The sequence below is a fragment of the Natator depressus genome, chromosome 8 (assembly GCF_965152275.1).
Source record: "Natator depressus isolate rNatDep1 chromosome 8, rNatDep2.hap1, whole genome shotgun sequence".
Classification (NCBI taxonomy): domain Eukaryota; kingdom Metazoa; phylum Chordata; order Testudines; family Cheloniidae; genus Natator; species Natator depressus.
The window spans coordinates 77,431,732-77,454,762 of record NC_134241.1 but is presented as its reverse complement, the minus strand read 5'-3'; the positions used below and the strand labels follow the sequence as shown (position 1 = coordinate 77,454,762).

Here is a 23,031-nt window from a genome sequence, read left to right as displayed (position 1 = left end):
ATTTATATTTGATCTTTTCAAGACTTGCTCTGTCATTAGTGTGCTGTTGTTTTGTAGCATATTCCATACTTCCAGGCCTCAGTCTAAAGCCCAGCCATTCTGAATGTACATACTATACAGTCTGATTGGGCTTTCTTTACAGATTATTTCATCAGATGGATCAGCGTTATGTAATTCTGGGTGTTTGTACAGGGCTAGTTTGTCAAATGGACTTCCACTTAAGGACATAAAAAGGACATTCAAATATTTTGAGAAGAAGTAAATTTTTAAAGGCTTTTCACCACTTCAGGGTAAAAATACTTATCAAGTAGTACTTATTTGTTATCTTAGGTTATTGTGAATTTTTGGTAATTTTCCATTTCATACTATTTTTCTCCTTAAGGGATGAAACAGAAACAGGATAATTTTAGTCTCAACACCAATATAATTGTATGATGCCTCAAAAATTTCCATCATGGCACTGTCAATCATTTTCAGGAAAATTATCACATCTTTTTTCTATAAGCCTAATATCTGGAAAAAGCAATCCCAATATTTCAGAATTGTATTTGACTCTGATATCTGATTCTTAATAAAGTTCATACAGCACATAGGTATCACATAGGAGCCAGATTGGGGTGGGCCCTTGTGTGGGCATGGGAAAGAGGAAACACTAAAGGAACGTAATCATTGTGACCTGTGTACAGGTGGTCAGCCTCCATTGTAGACCTTTGAGAGCAATGACTGCTCCTAACTAATACTATTTGGGAGAGGGTGGGGGTGACATTTTCTCTACCCTCTAACCCTAACCCCAGCCCACTCCAACCCAGCCAGTGAAACGCATGGTAAGGGATGTAGAAGTGGGCATACTCCTCCGGCACATCCTGGGAGCTTCAGAACACATTGTGCTCTGGAGTGGTGAAACTCTTCACTGCCTCCAACTCAGAGTGGTGCCTTAAAGGAAGTGTTGAAACTTAGATGAATACACATTAACAGTTCCTAAAATATTTGGAAATATAAATATGTTGTAATAAAATATGGCAAAAAGAGACGTACATCAAGTAATTAGGGCTAAAAATCAACCAACTCCAAAATAAGTTGGCATCTTGAATCTGGCCTAATTTGAAATCTTTTATAGAGAAAAGTCTAGTGAGCACAGGGAATTCTTCGGAGAAATACAAATGAAGTGTATCTAATTTGACTGGGACCCTGTTCAAGTCACACAAGTGGACAACTATCCTATCCATCTCTGTATGGTTTTAGGTAGCAATCAGGTCCATTGGGTTTGTGTTTGTAAGGACTTAACAAGGTGTAGAGTGTCAATAAGTGTCAGGAAGTCATAAGACTTTATGTTAAAATAGAACATGAAGACAAATACTACAGTCATCTTTCAGCGCAACAGCTATAAATCATACTTTGGTCTTGAAAGGAGCCTTATGATTTAAAAACTTCACTTTGTCTTCTATGGACAATAATGGTTGTTACAATTGCAAACACAAAAGAATTACAATAAAGTGGAGTTTTCTTTTTTTTTTTCCACCTACTTCTGATCCTCTCTCTCCCTTTGGTCCTTGTTCTCCCAATTCACCTTGTTCACCCTTTAGAAAGAACAGAAAAAACACAAGCAAACAACAATTGGCCATTAAGGTAGGAGAGAAATAAATTATTTTCAATAACAAATACAGAAGCACAATACATACAGCTAACTGCCTGGAACACTTACTGGAGGCCCTTGTTGTCCAATTGCTCCTCTTAGACCTGGAAGCCCTGTGTGACCCTAGAAACAGAAAACATAAATATCACTGCAGAGATAACTCTGATGAGCTGATCATTTTCTTCTGAAGCCCACTCCTAGGAGGGGCTGCGGATATATCTACATTGCAAAATAACCCGCGGTAGCAAGTCTCAGAGCCTGGGTCAACTGATTTGAGCTCACACAGTGGGGCTAAAAATAGCACTGTAAATGGTCCTGCTCAGGCTGGAGCGCAGGCTCTGAAACCTGACAAAGGGCACGGGGACCCACTGCCCAAGTCAGTTAACCCAACTTCTGACACTCGCTGCCATGGGTGATTTCTTGCACTGTAGACGTACCCTGAAAATCCTCAATTCCACTGAGGTAAATGGAATTCAGGGTGTTCAGCGCCTCATGGAATCAAGCCCTTAGTGACCCTTTCTTCGTGACAATCCCCACTCCACACTCACCATGGGAGGGAATTATACATTGTTTAAACTTTTCTGCTTTCTTGAGAGATTGGCTCATACTTGGTTTATTGCTTTATTATAGGTCTGATCTGTTTTGTGTGTGTAAGATCTTTCTGTCAGGGACTGCGTCTTTTTGTTTTGCTGACCCCACAACAGTAGCAATTGTAATTGAGTGTTTGTTATAGTGAGGTTACAGCATATTTGTAGGAAAACTGCATAAAACATACACATAATTATTAGAATGAGAGTTACAAAATAATAGTGTTTGCAATTCCAGACAAATTTATTAGTTTATTCAATACAGTATAAATTTACACTAAGAACTAATCAATACAGGTGAAGCATCAGCACGCTCACGTGCGCGTGCGAGAGAACAGCAATTTTGTTTTACTGCATTACAAAGCAAGTGGTATTTACCTTGAATCCCTCATCACCAGGTTCCCCTCTATCTCCACGTTCACCACTAGGACCCTAGAGAGACAACCAAAGAGCAGAGTTTAATGGCTGATAAAAATACTGCTGCAGTAACAATACATCTGGGCCTTTCCTTCAGAAGAAACCACCCAGCTGTGAGGTTACCAAAATCTACATACTGTCAAATTAGAAAATCAGCTAAGTTCACAGAATAAAAATGAACTATTTCTAAAACAAATATGTATTACATTAAGACATGCAACACCTCACCGTCAAAAATATACTGTAAATGAAGACCCCAGTCCAAGTTTCTAACCTCCCACAGCTGCAAATCTGGAATAATTCTATTGACATCCAAGGAATCTCTCCAGATTTACACCCAGGTAAGTAAGATCAGAATGTGACCCTAACTTTTTTTTTTTTAATTTGAAGGGATTATTTGATTTAAATTTCAGAAGATTATAGGAAGGTGCCATTACCATGATTAATATGTAAAGAAAACAAATGACAGGGACCACTAGGTACAGATGGATCCTGTTTTATAATGAACCTGCCTATAGTGAAACTCTGTTTATGAGAGGAAATCCTCAATCCCTTAGCGAAGCCTGCATGAAGAGGTTTTGTGTATGAGAACTGTACAGAAGACAGGGGAGGCAGGGAAGCCTCTCATTTAATCCAGAGGCAGGGCCCTGTGAATGATGGTGCTGCTACGATTGCATCCCATCACCTGCAGTAGAAGCTGCAGCTTGCTGACTTCAAGGAAAAGTCTCAACTCCCAAATCTGCAAGGTGCTGGGTCCCCCCCTGGGAAGCGTTAAGTGCTTTAATGCTCATTGCAGTCAATGAACCAAATTCTGCATCCACTGAAGCTGATGAGTTCAGGATCTTACCCAATGGAGGTAAGGGGGCTCAGTACCTTCCCGAAGGCACTCAACATCTAGGTGGATGGAGATTTTAATAGGGACCAGCTTCCCACCCTCCCCCAGTATCTGAAATAAAAGCACTAAGAAAGCAAATATTGCTTTACTTCAAGGTTACCAGGGGATCATCAGGCACAGTGGATCTTCAAAGTTTATGAACTGATCCAGTGGCCATCTCTATTACATGCTCATCACCATGGTATCTGATGCCAGGTCCCTACTTCTCCCCTGTGCTCTAACGTTTCTGCAGAGATCTCTGCTGTAGAGCGCAGCTCCATGGCATGCATGGGATTGTGGAATCCCCCTCCGTTGCCTCTCCTCTCTTCTGTTTCCACTGGGCTTTGGGCCTCCTGAAGCAGCTTCCCAGCGGCAACACACGTTTCCTCCGCATACAACTTTTGCTCCAGTCAGCACGGCAGAATCAACACAGCTATGGGCGAGTGAACTAGGTTCTTTTCTCTCTCAGGCATCTTCATGAGAATTGTTTGCTAAGTTCCCTCTGGGGGTCCAAATTCTGTTTTCATTTACATCTTCTCATTCCATTGCCTTCAAATTCTGCTTTTTTTGGGGTAGCAAAGGTTTAAATAATAAGGGGAGAATCTGAAGCCAAGGGGGCTGCATAAGTATAACTGAGGACAGAAGCTGGCCCTGAATTAAAAAAATACTTAAGGTTATGGGAGAGTTTTATTTGGCATGCTCCTCGTTGATGTAGACAGTTGTAGGTAGTACTCACACCCTTTTAATAAACAAATCATAGAATCATAGAATCATAGAATAACAGAGCTGGAAGGACGTCTGGAGGCCATCTAGTCCAACCCCCTGCCCAGAGCAGGACCAATCCCAACTAAATCATCCCAGCCAGGGCTTTGTCAAGCCTGACCTTAAAAACTTCTAAGGAAGGGGATTCCACCACCTCCCTAGGTAACACATTCCAGTGTTTCACCACCCTCTTAGTGAAAAAGTTTTTCCTAATATCCAACCTAAACCTCCCCCACTGCAACTTGAGACCATTACTCCTTGTCCTGTCATCTGCTATCACTGAGAATAGTCTAGATCCATCCTCTTTGGATCCACCTTTCAGGTAGTTGAAAGCAGCTATCAAATCCCTCCTCATTCTTCTCTTCCGTAGACTAAACAATCCCAGTTCCCTCAGCCTCTCCTCATAAGTCATGTGTTCCAGTCCCCTAATCATTTTTGTTGCCCTCCGCTGGATGTTTTCCAATTTTTCCACATCCTTCTTGTAGTGTGGGGCCCAAAACTGGACACAGTACTCCAGATGAGGCCTCACCAATGTTGAATAGAGGGGAAAGATCACATCCCTCGATCTGCTGGCAATGCCCCTACTTCTACACCCCAAAATGCCATTGGCTTTCTTAGCAACAAGGGCACACTGTTGACTCATATCCAGCTTCCCGTCCACTGTCACCCCTAGGTCCTTCTCTGCAGAACTGCTGCCTAGCCATTCGGTCCCTAGTCTGTAGCGGTGCATTGGATTCTTCCGTCCTAAGTGCAGGACTCTGCACTTGTCCTTGTTGAACCAAATCATCAAAGCAGCTCACCCTCGCACAGTTGCATTGCTAACAGGAATGAAAAGACACTTATACTGGGTAACTAAAACAACAGATAACTATTTGGAATAAATACGGGGATCAAATTCTGTTCTCAGACATGTTGATATAAATGAAAAGTCAGCTCATTAGGATAATTTAACAGAGGGTGCAGATCTGCTGAGTAAGAAGGTGCCATTTTTGGACAGCCACTTTGTATAGTAAAACAATGTGTTCAGTTTTGTTTCTAATGACACTGGTTCTGCACCTTTTTATGACAAAGTGACCCTAGACTTTGCCTCTCATCTTGAATCACTAAAATAATTTTTTTGAGAAAGAAAGACCTACTGGTTCACCTATGGGCCCAGGTGGTCCCAGTACTGTGTTGTCTTCGCCTGGGTAACCCTAAAAGGAAAATAATTATTAAAAATATTTATTCCTGGTAATGAAAATCTATTTATTCAAGTATTTCTTTAATATTAAACTGAAATAAACATTTCATACAGTGTACATACACGCAAATATGGATTATATACACATTTATACCAATTGGTGATAGTGACTACTATACTTAAGGCTGCAGAAAACCCACCGCTTTTACATGCATCTCACTTTAAAAAACATTCGCATTTTGGGCTGAAAAATTACATACTTGCTTTCTTAACAAAAAGAAATCTGAACAAAATCCCATTTTAGTTAATGGACAGTGAAAAAAGGACACTCCTGCCAGTGTTAAAAAAAGGCTAACTACTCCTAATCCAATAGGTGTAGAGGAAACACTGTTAATCATACTGAGTATCATAATAATTGTATAGGTTAATTTTATGATGTTTTAAATGTCACACTACTACCCACACCAACAGATAAAACACTCTCTGCTCCAGTAACATATTGCCCTTAAAGACCAAGGGCCAGATTTTCTTAGGTGTTTAGGCATCCACTGATCCAGAGAGGTGCCTTGTAGGATTTTCAATACAGCCTAAGCAGGTTAGGAACCTAACTCCCATTGGCAACTAATAATCATGAAGTCAATCTACTTAGATGCCTTTGAAAATTCCACCAGGCACCTATTAGCATCTTTAGGAGCCTAAACACCTTTGAAAATCTGGTCCTAATAGGTTACTCTGCAAGGCCTTGATCCTACAAACTCATCTGCATGGGTGGATCTGTGTTCCTGTCTGACACCCCATTGCCTTCAGTGAACATAAGGGTCTGCCTGCAGGATCAAGGCCTAAAAGAATCAGAGTGAATCTATAACATTGGGTCCTGATCTTGGAATCACTTTCTACCATGCATAGGCCCTGATCCACCAAAGCACTTAAGCATGTATTTGACTTTAAAGTCAAGTCAATGGAAATGTTCACATGCTTAAAGTTAAGCACAAAGTTTAAGTACTTTGCTGGATCCATGTTGCTTACTACTGTAATCACACCCAGGGAAGGCAATGGTGCTGTCTGGTAGTGCAGAAAATGATTGAAGAACTAGGACCTTATGTTTTAGAAACTGAAACATTTCATTATTCTAATTCTTAACTTTATCTTCCTATAATTTGTTTCCGCAGGTTTACATTTTTGCTCACATTGCATCACAACAGCCGAGGTGTCATCCTTTTTCCTTTTGATGGCTTTGGATAAACAAAGGCTGTGAAAACTGTCTTTTGAGAAATGCTTTGATAAGCTATGAATGTACCACAACATTTCCACCTTTTACAATCACTGGGACTGTAAACAACAAGAACTAGTTTCCGTACCTTCTCTCCTTTGGGTCCTGGAGGACCAGGTGATCCTGGCTGACCCTGATGACCCTAAAAAAATCCCAAACAACTAAATACAAAATGTTATATATTGCTCAGATTAGCACTTTCTGCTGTATGGTAAATTGAATAGTGACATTTCAGACAAATTATGGGCCCAGTCTGGAAATTTGTTGCAGGCAGGTAGACCTCTGTGTGTGCAGTCACAGAGGCCCATGGACTTCAGTGGGGCTCTGTCGAAACAAAGGGGGCCAAGTGTGGTTCCTAGTGCAGGATCAGGGCCTTAGTTTGCAATTAATATTTGAAGACAAAGATTTAATTATTATTCCAATAGGTGACAGCAGGAATCCCTCTACACTTTGCATCTATTACATCAGTTTGGAAGAAAATGATTATTTTTTGACATAGGCCACAAAAAATTAATGTCCTTCTTCTAATCTTGTTAAATCTAAAAACTACAGGTTCTCTTATTGAAAGGGGAAATGCCTGTCCAATCAGCAGGCAATGGGTAAGTTTGTAGGAGCTCTCTTCTACCATCATTACCCTACATAAGTAGTCCTGTCTATGGGAGCAGTCCTATTGAGTGCAGTGGTTGAGAGCAAGGGTTTCAAGATTGGGCCTCATGTGCATAAGAAATAATTGCCACTGAAACTTTATTATTTATCAATCCATCCATCAAGATTAAACTTATTTATTAAAAATCAGTTTTCATGTAAAAATATCTGGTGTGGCAGTCACCTAGTTGGATATTTACACATTCTTTATACAGTTGACCTCCAATTATGAGAGATTGTTTAAAATATATTGTAATCACAAAATTATATATCAGATATAAATACTGACACACACACACACACACACACACACACACACACGCACATTAATTTAGTAATAAGCTCACCATGTAACCTGGAATTCCTGGCTCTCCTTCAGGTCCCATTACTCCTAAATGTCCCTGTTAAACAGAATAATCAGCGATAAAGAAACTAATTGCTTGGCACTTGAGTAATAGTTTCATCTTTGTACAGAGGTTGTGTATGCAGGCATGAATACCATTACTGAGCATTAGAGGGAATACAAGAAATCTGTACAAAACCAGGGTTGTCAACTTTCTAATTGCAGAAAACCAAACATCCTTGCTCCTCCCCTTGCCCCTTCCCTTCCCTTCCCTGAGTCCCCACCCCCTGATCACTCCATTCCCCCTCCCTCTGGTGCTCACTCTCCCCAACCCTCACTCACTCGCTCATTTTCACAGGACTGGGGCAGGAGCTTGGGGTGCGGGAGGAGGCTCCGGGCTGGGGCTGAGGGGTTTGGAGTGTGTGGGGGACTCTGGGCTGAGGCAAGGGGTTGGGGTATAGGAGGGTGTATGGGCTCTTGGGTGGGGCAAAAAATGAGGGGTTCGGGGTGCAGGAGGGGGCTCTGGGCTGAGGCACAGGGTTGGGGTGTGGGAGGGGTGCGGGCTCTGGGCTGGGAACGAGGGATTGTAGTGCAGGAGGGGATTCCAAGCTGGAGCAGGGGGTTGGGATGCGGGAGGGGGTGCAGGTTCCAGGAGGGAGTTTGGGTGTGGGAGGGGGCTCAGGGCTGGGGCAGGGATTCGGAGTGCGGGCTCCAGGTGGCACTTACCTCAGATGGCTCCCTGGAAGCAGCGGCATGTCCCCCCCTCCAGCTCTGCATGCTGCCCATCTGCAGGTGCCGCTCCCGTAGCTCCCATTGGCCACGGTTCCTGGCCAATGGGAGCTGCAGAGCTAGCACTTGGGTTGGGGGCAGCGCGCAGAGCCCCCTTTGACTGCGCCTCGGCCTAGGGGCCACAGGGACATGTTGCTGCTTCTAGGGAGTTGCGCAGGGCCAGGGCACTCAGAGAACCTGCCTTAGCCCCGCTGTGCCGCCAACTGGATTTTTAACGGCCCAGTTAGCAGTGCCGACCGGAGCTGCCAGGATCACTTTTCGATAGGGTGTTCTGGTTGAAAACCAGACAGCTGGCAGCCCTTGTACAAATAGTGCCTTATCCAAAGCCCATTGAAGATGATGGAAAGACACCTATTTCAGAATAGGGGGTGAATTTAAAAATATGACTTTAATCACAGACACAAGGGCGCTTGTGTCAGAAAATCCCACTTACAAGGAACAGACTATGTTTTTGGAGTATCTGAGAATAAACTGTGTTCAAAGCTAAAAACCATGCCCCCACTGATAGTATTGTTTGTTTACATCTCATATTATCTTTGGTCTAAAAATGTTTTAAGGTGCTCAGTTATAAACATCCTTCTTTATTATATTCAGCAGATGATTCCTGAACTGCTTAATCTAGGCCAGGATTCAGGGTAACCCTGTGTGATGACAATAGACAGTGTTGATTGTATTAGCTATTCTAGGAACGACACAGACAGAGAGAAATGCAGGGTCTATCTGTGTCCAGCAGCCTCAATAAAAATTACCTTTTAAATTCACGACAAGCAAGACTTGTCTCTTCCCTTCTATGAGACTCCATGCCCCTAAACTGTAAATACATGACTCCATAAAAAATATATTGTACTGACCAATAGACCTCTAGTTCCTCTTGCGCCGTTAGGACCAAATTCTCCAGGTTGGCCAGCTTCACCTGTGGCTCCAATCTCTCCTGGCGGTCCTAGCTGCCCCTTTCCCCCCTGTTGGTGTTATTTTATGGAAAGAATTAAGACATTTACATTAAAATTAAATATCAGTTTATACCTCAGCAAAAGAGTATCATTCGGTAAGGGTATTATTTTTAAACACACAATTTGCTTTTAACTGTAGTTTTAAAATCTGAGACTCTAGGACATGCAATGAGGAGTATTTCATTAACAAGCATGATGGTTTGTTAGTAATTTATTTCTATATTAGCCAAACTTAATGTTTTATGCTACTACTAGTGATGGGCTCAACCTGCAAAATCCAGAGCCACATTTTGATGCAAACTTCCCTTGAGGAACTTGGATCTGATGTTCTATTTTGGGACCTTACCTACCTACCTACCTACCTACAACAGGTCCCATTGCTGTGCTGGTGATAGAAAATTATTTGCCCAACCGCAGGGCAAAGTATGAGATGAAGTACATGGGGACTTGATTCCTCTTATGCCTGGGGTTTCCTGGCTCATCACGTGAGCCTAATGATACAAGTGGCACAAAAATTTATGGTATCTTCTGGGGCTCTGGATCCTTCAACACCAAGTGATTAAGAGGAATTATTTTGTAATAGAAATTCAAGGCTCACATAGAAAGGAAAGTAGAAAGCTGAAAACGACATTACCTTTCTTCCTGGACGACCCGTTTGACCTGGATTTCCTGGTGTTCCTTCAGACCCCTGTGGAGGGAGGGAGAAACAGATACTGAGAAGGCTGTGAGAACATGTTTAAATTGCACTCCAGATTGGATAATCTCTGCAAGGCCTTTGAAAATTAGAGATGTAGGTGGAAAAATCTTATTAACCTTGGCCTTAAGTTAGCATGAGTGTTAGAATGAAGTAAGCATCAGAGCACTTTTATCAAACAAGTGAAAAGGCACCAAAACCAGCCAAACAGAAAATATTCATGGAGGAATAAAAGTCATTTTGTCTTCAAGCCAAACAGTGCATCTAGTGAAATATGATATGCAGACAGTGGAAAACTGACTGTGGATCCCAAGGTTCCTTCTATAGAGGGAGCCCTAGTGAGAGCAGTAAGGCCCATGCAGGGCTCACCGCAGGTCTGAGGCCTAAACCAGTAAGCAGCAAGCAACATGGTCCACAGTTCATTGCTGCCAACCACCCAGTAATCCAGGTGCAGGGCCCACCGAGCAGGAGATGAATATCAGGTCCATGTTGTCCCTGCTATTCAAGTTACATCACAATATGAGTAAACCAGGGGAGGGGGGATGCCAGGCTGTTACTGGGAGTCTTATGATTCCAAATGAGCCAGAGTGCTCAACAATTGATGCTGACTTTCAGGGGGGAGAGAAGAAGTGTAGGGTTTCTTTTTCTGGAGGGGAGAGAGATATTTTGGTGAATTCAGGATCAATGCAGGTTAAACCCATCTCCCACTTTATAATCCTCCTCTATGATTAGACATGGCCCCAAAGCAAAACTATTGGTTAAAACATCACTGAATTTTGAGGAAATTCATTTCCTGATCTAGAGCTGAACTTTGGAGCTTGTCCATATGCCCATAATGAGGCCAAACCAAAACGAAAGGTCCAAACACTCTCAACCTTTGAGACCTTTAAGGAAGAAGGAAAGTAGTTTACTATAATGGCCTTTGAAACATGTGAAGGAGCAGAAGCCTGAAAAAGCTTCAGTTAACGAACAGCTAACCACCTGATTAATCTTGTTTTTGATGCACAATAAGACTTTGATGATGAGATTTGCTGTATAAAAATGTAATTTTATAAAATGAAGATGTCCTGAAGCTGGGTTGTTTATTGACCATTTCAATATATCAAGTCGGGAAAACAGAAAGCATTCAAAGTGTTCTGAGTTCTTCTGATATTTGTAGCAAGGAGAAGAAAATATCCAGCATGGTACTGCTGATCTCCAGATTTATGCAAAGTTAGTAGGGCTGAAAATCAACAAAGAGGAAACTAAAACCATGAGAATCAACGTCAGGGACCATAGATCTTGAACTCTGGTCCACAGGGCTCTGTGGAGCTAGCAGGTTCCAACCTGCTACCCAGGGACCACCTAATTGTTATCAGAATAGGAGCTGAACTCAGACAGAGAACCCAGTCCCCAGACCTGATTTGCAGAACGCTGGGGACCTCGATTGGTCCACAGCCCCTATTTAAACCCAGCACAGGAACAAGACGTGTCCGTGCATCTGGTATCCACCTTGATCTGGACTGTGTGCCTTGTGCTTCCCGCTCCTGCAGTCTGACTCTGGTTATCAATCTGTGGTTCTGCTCTCAAGTTTGTCTCCAGCTTCTGATCTCCTGGTACCCTGACTACCTGCTTCCTGACATTCAATTTTCAGTTTGCCCTCTGGGTGGTCTTGGATTCTGACCTCCGGGTGGCTGACCCGGCCTGACTCCTGCTTTGACTACTAGGTCAGACAATCCATGTCCCGGTTATGACAATCAGTTTTAATTCCCTCTGGGGACTCTACCTGTGGTACTGCCTCACTGCATGCCTCCAACATCCCTGATCATGCCAAGGTCTCAATTTAGCCCCATACTTTTTATTTTTGAAAAATATAAGAAGCTTGTTCAATTAGTGATTTCAGTGTTTCCCCTAATGCATTACATAAAATCTTAAAGCATTTGACTCTCTGGGACTGCATATCTCAGGGGACTAGATCATGGGGTAAAAAATATAATATGCTCCTTTCTCAGTTTGTGAGACTGTTTCTTTAAGGAGCCAAGAATAGGCAGTATATTGCAGAGGTCCATCAGAAGAGTTTAAAGTTGAAGACAGTTGGAATGCCTGAGCTTCCAAAGAAGAGAAGAAAGAAAAGGAGTACTTGTGGCACCTTAGAGACTAACCAGTTTATTTGAGCATGAGCTTTTGTGAGCTACAGCTCACTTCATCGGATGCATAGCATATCGTGGAAACTGCAGAAGACATTATATACACACAGAGACCATGAAACAAAACTTCCTCCCACCCCACTCGCCTGCTGGTAACAGCTTATCTAAAGTGACCATCAAGTAGGGCCATTTCCAGCACAAATCCAGGTTTTCTCACCCTTCCCCCCCCCCCACACACATACAAACTCACTCTCCTGCTGGTAATAGCCCATCCCTCTTTGAAACCTCTCTTTATAATGCGCATGATAATCAAGGTGGGTCATTTCCAGCACTAATCCAGGTTTTCTCACCCCCCCCACACACACCCCCCTCCAAAAACCACACACACAAACTCACTCTCCTGCTGGCAATAGCTCATCTTACAATGTGCACAGCAATAATCCAAGTTTAACCAGAACGTCTTGGGGGGGGGGGGGTTGTAGGAAAAAAACAAGGGGAGATAGGCTACCTTTCATGGTCTCTGTGTGTATATAATGTCTTCTGCAGTTTCCACGATATGCTATGCATCCGATGAAGTGAGCTGTAGCTCACGAAAGCTCATGCTCAAATAAACTGGTTAGTCTCTAAGGTGCCACAAGTACTCCTTTTCTTTTTTCTTTTTACGAATACAGACTAACACGGCTCTTACTCTGAAAGAAGAGAAGAGTTCTCAAGAAAATGCAAATAGGGACAGGAGAACCCAGCTACCCAAATTCAGCAAAGGAATGTTGTAAGTACTTATGCTTCTAAGTAATTGATTTTACAATGTCCAGTATTCAATCCAGATTTGAATAGAAAGGCTACAAAATTATCCAGAATCTTGAAACTCTCAGAACTATCTCAACTGCAGGTTCAAGACATGCCTTAGGCGTATGATTCCAATTTCAACCATGACCAACTGATTACTCATTTTCAACTGTTGGAAGCTAACTGTCAGTTTACAGAAAGATCAGTGAAGTCAGTTCAGAGATACCTCAGTATTCTAAACCAAAGCAAATTTCCTCTGTTTTCAAAGTGATGACATTGATAAATGATTTTAGTGACATCAGTAACTAATGATGTATACGAGCGAGTCCCAGAATAAGCTGTAGCTTTCATTTGATCAGATGGACTCAAGATAAGTGTTATTTGTGTTCTCTCCCTTTGAGGGAAGGAGAACATAACAGCAGGCAGAGGGAGAGGATGGCTGAGGCCTTCTCTCTAATCTATGTGAATAAGAATATTAAAGTCCCTTGTCCATGCACACTGTCTGTGTCTAGACTCTAAAAAAGGTACTTTTTGTAGAGTTACTTTGAAATTGCCTCCCTTCCCTCGGTTAAGCAGAATCTGGGGAAAGCGATTTAACAGAAATTCGGCTCAGGGGAGCTCATTCTAATGAGTTTTCCACTTCTAGGCCAGTTGTTCAGCACAGTCTAAAAGTTCTTTTAATCTGACAGCTGTTCAGTGGTTTCTCTAGAATAAGGTATTGCTTTCACTCTGGTGTCTAGTGAATACAGGTGCCCACGTGATGATTGGTACCAAGTGACACTATTGATATTCTCAGCAGAAAAGCTAAGTGTTGATTGGGGATGGTGGCTGAGCTGACTTGTCATTCCTACAGGTGGTCTTTCAAAGAGAGGGTTGAGGCACATAGCTGAGGCAGAATAGGGGACACTTGCTGGTGTCTGTGGAGCAACTGTTTTGTACATTGAGAGAGCACCTTTCCCCCTACAAGCTGTCACTCTTTACAAGTGCTAAATTCTTTTGCAGAACTTTTTAAAGAAAAGTTTTAAGCCTTATGATTCATTGTTATAAAAGGACTTGTAGCTAAAACCTGGTTACACTTTAAAGCCTGAAGCCTCGGCATTTATAAAGGTTGCAGATTGTTTATATTTATTCAGCACTAGGTGCTTTATAGACCAAAAAATGGCAACTTTCTACCTCAAGAAACTTACAATCTAGACAATAAAACATTACACAATCAAAGGATGACAATAAGGACCCAGGTAGGGGGAGGAGGAGGACACTGTGTATAGCATGAAAGGTCATGACATAACATTTACTGTTATGTATGTAACTTGTCAGGAGGGGTCTGAAGTAGGAGACTTTAAATTATATGTTGCACAGGATCTGGGTGATTGTTCCAGGCATAAGGGAGTGATAGTGAGGAGTGAAAAATCTGCCAAAAGGTTCCACATTTAAAAAATGGCCAACATGTTTCTCTTCTTATCCATGCATCAAGCCATGAAAAGTTATATGGAGGTGGTGAGCTCATTCAAAGGAGATATTTCTTTTTGCAAGAAGTAACACCCATCTTGGTTGAAATTATACTTACTGGAATACCCATTATGCCAGGTTCACCAGTGGGGCCTGTAATTCCTGGAATTCCGGTCTCTCCTTTTTCACCATCCTCTCCTGGAAGCCCTTGGTCTCCAGGGATCCCCTAAAATACAGCAGAAGAATAAATCAAGCCTAAAAAGAATTAAACTGTTATACTGAATGATGTTACACAAGAATTCTCTGCTTATTTTTGGCCCTGATCTAAAGCAAATGGGATCTTTCCACTGACTTCCAAAAGGTTTTTGGATCAGGCCCCCAGTTATGGTGAAATGCTTTTTATCCAGTTCAAATTGCCCTCATAATGCCAGATTTTTGCCTGAGTCCTATGCAACTGCACAATTCTTTGGAGGCCTCACAAAATCTTCCTTCCTTTGTGTCCATTGCACAGTATAGTTTCGGTCTCTGTACTCATTTGAAAGCAAGGACTGCGAGTGGCTTAGCACTTGGTCACTTTTGGTTGGCTATGTAAAGAATGACATGTTGCACCCTCTTAAGGGTCACAGTCATTGTGCTCCCCCAGGCACTGGGGTTGTGGCAGGAAGCATTGTGCCTCCCTGAGTGCCCTTTCCCAGATTTCTTACTGGGATGGTCCACAGGATCCATAAATAGTAAGGCAATAGCTTTATTGCAATATACAACCCTTGGTTATTTTACATTAAGTGCATCATCGGGCTTGTGAAATACAGACAAGAAAAACTGGACTTAGGTTCTTAATTAGGTAAGTAAAACCAGGAATATTTCACATCTATTATGAAAAATGAAGACTACCTTTGAGCCATCTTTCCCTTGAACACCATCTTCTCCTGGGGATCCTGGTTCACCCTAATTTTGAAAAGAAATGAAACAAAGTTACTACCACTTCCAAATCTCTGAAGGAGCTCTCTTTATTGGGTCAGAGTTGCCTCGGAAGAATTTGTGCTGTCTAGCATTACATGCATTTTTGAACTGAAATCAAAAGATTTTTTTAGACAAATTTTTTGTTGCTGGGATTCTTTATTTTTTTGTCTTCATTAGAATGTAAGAATGGCCATACTGGGTCAGACCAATGGTCCATCTAGCCCAGTATCCTGTGTTCTGACAGTGGCAGGTACCAGATGCTTTAGAAGGAATGAACAGAGCAGGGCAATAACTAAGTGATCCATCCTATCATCCAGTCCCAGCTTCTTGCAATCAGAAGTTTAGGGACATCTGAAGCATGGGATTACGTCCCCGACCTTCTTGGCTAATAGCCATTGATGGAGTTATGCTCCACAAAATTATCTAATTCTTTTTTGAACCCAGTTATACTTTTGGCCTTCCCAACATGCCCTGGCAAGTAGTTCCACAGGTTGACTGTGTGTTGTGTGAAGAACTTCCTTTATGTCTGTTTTAAACCCACTGCCTATTAAGTTAATTGCTTGATCCCTAGTTTGTGTGTTATGTGAAGGGGTGAATAACACTTCCTCATTCACTTTCTCCTCACCCGGCATGATTTTACAGACTACCATAGTCATCTTCTTTTTAAGCTGCTCAGTCCCAGGCCTTTTTCTCTATCTCTGTGTATTGAAGCTGTTATTATGTCTAATAACTTTTGTTACCCTTCTCTGTGCTTTCTCACATTCTAAGCTCTTTTCTGAGGTGGGGCAACCAGAACTGCACGCAGTATTCCAGGTGTAGGCGTGTCATGGATTTATATAGTGGGTTTATAATATTTTCTGTCTTTTATCTATCCCTTTCCTAATAGTTCCTAATATTGTGCTTTTTTGACTGCCACTTCCCACTGAGTGGATGTTTTCAGAGAACTAGCCACAATGACTCCAAGATCTCTTTCTCGAGAGGTAACAACTAATGCAGTTGTTCATTACCTTAGGGAATAAAACTCAGAAGCCTGTAAATCTGAAATGCAGTAAGGTATAGGTCAGGACTCCTACAGTTACAACACTGTGAAATTTCAGATTTAAATATCTGAAATCATGAAATTTACAATTTTTAAAATCTTATGATCATGATATTGACCAAAATGGACCATGAATTTCGTAGGTCCCCATTACTAGCTCAGTTATATATATCGCTCAAGATCAACACTGTCCATGAAAAAATCATCACTTACCAACAGTTACAATACCAGGGTATTTTAGGTTCTGCAATATTTGTCTTTATTAGGGTCTGATCCTGAGAGAGACTGAGCACTCATAACTTTGCCTTCACAGCAAATTGCAGGTGTACTGCACCGTAGGAAATAACTTTGTGGTATCTGAAATACAGTGGTGTGATAAGTGTTGACTTTTTAATGCTGAGTTTACTTTTCTCCAAGTGTCAGCAGAATCTTGGAACCTACTTCACTTGGTATTCTCTAGTCTAAAGGAAGAAAACGGGGTGTTGATGAATTGATGGAATGTACAATTACATTCTAAAGTTTAAGTTAGAAAGGGTCTTGCTTATATTCTTGTCAAAATCTTTCTAGAGAAAATCTGTCACAAACTATATCACAGCTTCACCATGTTTTTTGAAAAGTCCCAGGGATCAACCAAACAGAGAAAGAGGACCAAGGCTGGGGAAGAACAGGATTAACAGACACAAAGACCTATCCTAATCTAAGTGAAAATTTATTGGACATGCAGAGAAAAATCTCTAGCCACTGGAAACTAACTCGAAATGGAAAGACAAGGCTAGGCAAAGTGGTTCTACACTCAAAAGACAAAAAAGAAAGGCAAAAAATGCAATAACTCCGTAACAGGTAAAAAATAAAACACTTTGCACAAGTCAGAAAATTGAAAAACATTAAAAATAACTAAATAGCTCTCACAATTGATACATTCTTAAAACTTCTCCCTCTCCCATATCAGACCCACCTCATGCGCTGATACTTGGACAGTCCAAAGTTTAAGACTACATTAGGCATTGTTGTTTTTCCTTATCAACAAAAGGATTTTTCTTTGGATTGATATTGTGTGTTTCACTGCATGCCTCTGTGTGTATGTATGTTATGTATCTATCTAGAAGTAGTAATAATACTTAGCATTCATTGAATATATTAAGCAGAGGTGCTTAATGACTTCTTTGTTACGGTTTTCACTGAGAAGGTTGGTGGTGATTGGACATACTGACATAGTGAATGCCAGTGAAAATGAGTTTGGATCAGAAGAGGCTAAAATAAGGAAAGAACAAGTTAAAAATTACTTAGACAAATTAGATGTCTTCAAGTCACCAGGGCCTGATGAAATGCATCCTAGAATACTCAAGATGCTGACTGAGGAGATATCTGAGCAATTAGCAATTATCTTTGAAAAGTCATGGAAGACTGGAGAGATTCCAGAAGACTGGAAAAGGGCAAATATAGTGCCAATCTATAAGAAGGGAAATAAGGACAACATGGGGAATTACAGACCAGTCAGCTTAACTTCTGTACCTGGAAAGATAATGGAGCAAATAATTAAGCAATCAATTTGCAAACATCTAGAAGATAATAAGGTGATAAGTGACAGTTAGCATGGATTTGTCAAGAACAAATCGTTTCAAACCAACCTGACAACTTTCTTTGACAGGGTAACAAGCCTTGTGGATAGGAGGGAAGCCGAAGACGTGGTATATCTTGACTTTAATAAAGCTTTTGATACTGTCTCGCATGACCTTCTCATAAACAAACTAGGGAAATACCACTTAGATGGAGCTACTATAAGATGGATGCAAAACTGGTTGGAAAACCATTCCCAGAGAGTAGTTAGCAGTGGTTCACAGTCATGCTGGAAGGGCATAACGAGTGGGGTCCCACAGGGATCAGTTCTGGGTCCGGTTCTGTTCAATATCCTCATCAATGATTTAGATAATGGCATAGTGAGTACACTTATAGTTTGCGGCTGATACCAAGCTGCGAGGAGTTGCAAGTGCTTTGGAGGATAGGATTAAAATTCAAAATGATCTGGACAAACTGGAGAAATGGTCTGAAGTAAATAGGATGAAATTCAGTAAGGATAAATGCAAAGTACTCCACTTAGGAAGGAACAATCAGTTGCACACATACAAAATGGGAAATGACTACCTAGGAAGGAGTACTGTACTATGGAAAGGGATCTGTGGGTTATAGTGGACCACAAGCTAAATATGAGTCAACAGTGTAATGCTGTTGCAAAAAAAGCGAACATCCTTCTGGGATGTCTTAGCAGGAGTGTTGTAAGCAAGACATGAGAAGTCATTCTTCCACTCTGTTCCATGCTGATTAGGCCTCAACTGGAGTATTGTGTCCAGTTCTGGGTCCCACGTTTCAGGAAGGATGTGGACAAACTGGAGAGAATCCAGAGAAGAGCGACATAAACAATTAAAGGTCTAGAAAACATGATCTATGAGGGAACACTGAAAAAAATGGGTTTGTTTAGTCTGGGAAGAGAACACTGAGGGGGGACATGATAACAGTTTTCAAGTACGTAAAAGGTTATTACTAGGAGGAGGGAGAAAAACTGTTTTTCTTAACCTCTGAGGATAGGACAAGAAGCAATGGGCTTAAATTGCAGCAAGGGAGGTTTAGGTTGGACATTAGGAAAAACTTCCTAACTGTCAGGGTGGTTAAGCACTGGAACAAATTGCCTAGGGAGGCTGTGGAATCTCCATCATTGGGGATTTTTAAGAGCAGGTTTGGACAAACACCTGTCAGGGATGGTCTAGATAATATTTAGTCCTGCCATGAGTGCAGGGGACTGGACTAGATGACCTCTCAAGGTCTCTTCTAGTCCTATGATTCTATGATTATCATCTTCAAAGAATTTTTACAAACATTCAACGCCCCTTAAAAGTTGGTAAGCTGATGGGGAATCTGAGGCACAGAAAGGTTAAGTGACTTGGAAAGTGTGTCAATATCAGAGCTAGGCTTAGAACTCGGGAGTTCTTGACTCCCAGTCCTGTGCTTAGAGCACCTCACTCTCAGTGACACCAGATACTACATGGATATATTTTTAAAAATCCAGTCTTTACTCATTTTAATTAAAATGCTTTGAGAAAATCATGTTCTTAACCTTATTGTTATTGCCACAAATTAAACCCACTCTCAGATATTTTAGTATGATAATTTATGCTCTTTTTAATTAGCCTGTTACAGTGTTGCCAATATTATTTTTAAATGGATCAAAGACACATTTTATTCAATTTCTCTCACACATATAGGTCATTCAACTTGACATTTCTGAAATTCAAAACATTCTCCTTTTTGGAAACAGAATCATATTTTTCACCCACCCTTAAACCTTGTTCTCCTGTTTCTCCAGCATTGCCAGCAGGTCCGATGTCTCCCTGGAATATGCAATATGAAAATTAAACTATTAAACTGCTGGGAACAAATAGTTTCTAATGAGGATGAGGATTACTGATGATGATGGGTATTCTATGACATTTTCTTTCTTATTGCTTAATTGCCCAATAAGCTAAATCAACAACAGAGAGTTGATTTGCTTTTACTTAATTCAGCGAAGAATTTATGCAACACGGAAGAAAACAATCCCACCATCTACCTTTGCACCTGGTTCTCCTTGCAGGCCAGGCTCTCCCTCAGGGCCAGGAGGTCCCTATATGGTACAGAAGCTACTGTTACACATTATCACCAAGAATGGTTTTACAACTATCAAATAAAACAGTAAAGATCCAAACACAAAAACTATGTGATGCACTAGGACAGTTACATGATTGAAAAACAAAAGGAACTTGTGTTCTTTGGCCTAGCCTGAGACATGCGGTGTTAAGAGAGAATGCAGTATGGTAGAGGTTCAGGAATACTCCACAGACTCAACAGAATCGTTAATCCCATATCCTTCATAATGAAACACATGTAGTATAAGCACAACTCTACATTTTGCAACCTTGTTCCCAGATACCGACTTACAATTCCAGCAGTTTTTACACCACGAGCCAAATGCATGTTTAGGAGGATCTATGGGTAGGTCCACAACCTACAGAGTTATTGGCACTGGATTGTTTCTTTCAGAGTTTAAATTTTAATAGTAATAAAAATAATAATACAAAACAGATCAGAAGGGCATGGTGATGGGTGTTTGACAAAGAGCATTTTTTTTGAATGAGCTAAATTTAATTAGTTGTGACTGAGCTCACTCCTCAGCTACTCCATTGCAAATGTGGCTAATAGCTCCTCTATGTTTCTTTCAAAGAGATATTAAAAAACCCAAAACCAAACTCCCAAAACAGGACCACAAGCAAAGTAGAGAACTGCATGCCATTGCTTTTTCATCCACCACTAGGAAGTGACATAACGACTTGAAGAGTCATTATCAGTGGTTTGCTGTGAAACTGGGAGGCTGTATCTTGTGGGGTCTCACAGTGGCCTGTTGTGGATGCACTACTATTCACTAATTTTTAATGAATGACTTAGAGAATGGAGTGGAGAGTATACTGATAAAACTTGTGAGGACACCCAGCTGAGAGGGATTACAAGCACTTTGGAGGGTAGAATTAGAATTCAAAATGACCTTGATAAATTGGAAAGTTGGTCTGAAATCTAAAAGAGGAAATTCAATAAAGACAAGTGCAAAGTACTACACTTAGAAAAGAAAAATAAAATGCACAAATACAAAATAGGGAATAACTGGCTAGGCAACAGTACTGGATCACAAATTGATTATGAGCCAATAATGTGACACAGTTGCAAAAAAGTCAATATCTTTCTGGGGTGTATTAACAGGAGTATGATATGTAAGACACAGGAAGTAACAGTTCCACTGTACTCAGCACTGGTAAGGCCTCAGTTGGAGTGTTGTGCTCAGTTTTGGGCACCATATTTTATGATATGGACAATTTGAGAGAGGCTAGAGGAGAGCAATACAAATAATAAAAAGTTTAGAAAACCTGATCTATGAGGGAAAGTTAAAAAAACTCGGCATATTTAAAATTGAGAAAAGATGACTAAGGGGGCCTTGATAACGGTTTTCAAATATATTAAGGGCTGTTATGATGAGGATGATGATCAACTGTTCTCCATGGCCACCGAAGGTTGGACAAGAAGTAATGGGCTTAATCTGCAAAGAGAGAGATTTAGCTTAGATATTCTGAAAAGCTTTCTAACTATAAGGATAGTTAAGCACTTGGAACAGGTTACGAAGGGAGGATGTGGCATCCCTGTTATCGGAGGTTTTAAAGAACAGGTTAGACAAACGTCTGTCAGTGATGGTCTATGTGTACCTGGTCCTGCCTCAGCATGGGGGGGATGGACTAGATGACCTCTTGGAGTCCCTTACAGCCCTTAAAATTCTAGTTGAAAACCCCCAGCCCTGGATAGGTGAAAACTGATTGATTGCAAAGGGAATGGTGTTGCTTCTGGGAAAGTGCTGCATTCAATAAATGTACCATTGTCCTTCCAGATGAAGATACCCTGAGATTAGGTTTGCAGAAGCCACTGGCATCATTACATCCTTTTTTTATTTTCAAATTATTGTTTGCAACAGCCATAAGCAATGGAGAATCTCTTAATCACACATGATATTCAAGTTCACTGCAGGTAACAGAAATATAGTTTTTGAATACATTAATAAGGTACATTCTGTGGCTTAAGTTTCTGTTGAAATTTATTATAAATAAATAAAGACAAAGCATAAAAAACTCACCTCAAAACCCATTTCTCCTATAGGGCCAGCATCACCTTTTTGTCCTCTTGGGCCCTAGCATTAAACAAAATCTTCTGTATGTATAATTCAGTTATATTTAGGAAATACATAATATTAACCATATAATATAATAGACTATTTAAATGTATCATGTTTAACTGCCAGCTGGCATAATCAAGTATATCTTATTTTGCTTCATCACTGTGTTTCCTTCCAAATTCTGTGACTGATGTTAGTCCCTGTAAGAGCACATTGTTAATAGCAGTGAAGACTTCATTGCCTCTCTTGACATAGTCTAAAAGTAGATTTCAGAAGGATAGCACTGGTCTCTCTTCTCTTGAACCAGAAGAGAATTCTAATCTAAACTATATTCTTCTCTTGATTTATGGAGACTTTGTTTAATTAAGACTTATTTAATTCTTTGTCTGGTTTGTTTTGCATAAAAGCCTACAGTCTGGTATGGAATTAACTGAAAACAACTCCTGTATGTTTCATTTTATGGATTTAACAATGTTTACACAGGACAGTCACTGAGGTGTAAGGGACTGCAGACTGGAGCCTTTCTGGCAGTTTCAGTAAGTAACTATACTATGAAGCAGTGTTCTTGTAAGCCAATATATTATAAGTAAAGACACTGTAACATCTAAGGGATGCATTTCTAAAGCAGTGTGCGTGAACTAAGTGTACAACTCCAGTTATCCATAGTATGTGACCGTGAGATTTGTGTGCCTAACTTTCAATTAGAGTTAGCTTCTAGACATCTAAGAACTCCACCCCTTGGCCCAAACTCTATAACAGGACAAACCAAAACCCCGGATGTAGTCAT

The 23,031-nt window shown here is 40.9% G+C and overlaps 1 protein-coding gene across 1 annotated transcript in view; it reads right to left on the bottom strand.

Annotated features, from left to right (window-relative positions):
• The window catches only part of COL24A1 (collagen type XXIV alpha 1 chain), a 242,407-nt gene that overhangs the window by 40,995 nt on the left and 178,381 nt on the right, over positions 1 to 23,031 (bottom strand). The window contains exons 33-45 of the mRNA XM_074961390.1: positions 22,206 to 22,259; positions 20,106 to 20,159; positions 19,834 to 19,887; positions 15,397 to 15,450; positions 14,624 to 14,731; positions 10,085 to 10,138; positions 9,352 to 9,459; positions 7,716 to 7,769; positions 6,812 to 6,865; positions 5,410 to 5,466; positions 2,599 to 2,652; positions 1,703 to 1,756; positions 1,524 to 1,577 (exon numbers count right to left, since the gene is read on the bottom strand). Coding sequence (XP_074817491.1) covers positions 1,524 to 1,577; positions 1,703 to 1,756; positions 2,599 to 2,652; positions 5,410 to 5,466; positions 6,812 to 6,865; positions 7,716 to 7,769; positions 9,352 to 9,459; positions 10,085 to 10,138; positions 14,624 to 14,731; positions 15,397 to 15,450; positions 19,834 to 19,887; positions 20,106 to 20,159; positions 22,206 to 22,259 — 813 coding nt within the window. The remainder of the gene's footprint in view (positions 1 to 1,523; positions 1,578 to 1,702; positions 1,757 to 2,598; positions 2,653 to 5,409; positions 5,467 to 6,811; positions 6,866 to 7,715; positions 7,770 to 9,351; positions 9,460 to 10,084; positions 10,139 to 14,623; positions 14,732 to 15,396; positions 15,451 to 19,833; positions 19,888 to 20,105; positions 20,160 to 22,205; positions 22,260 to 23,031) is intronic.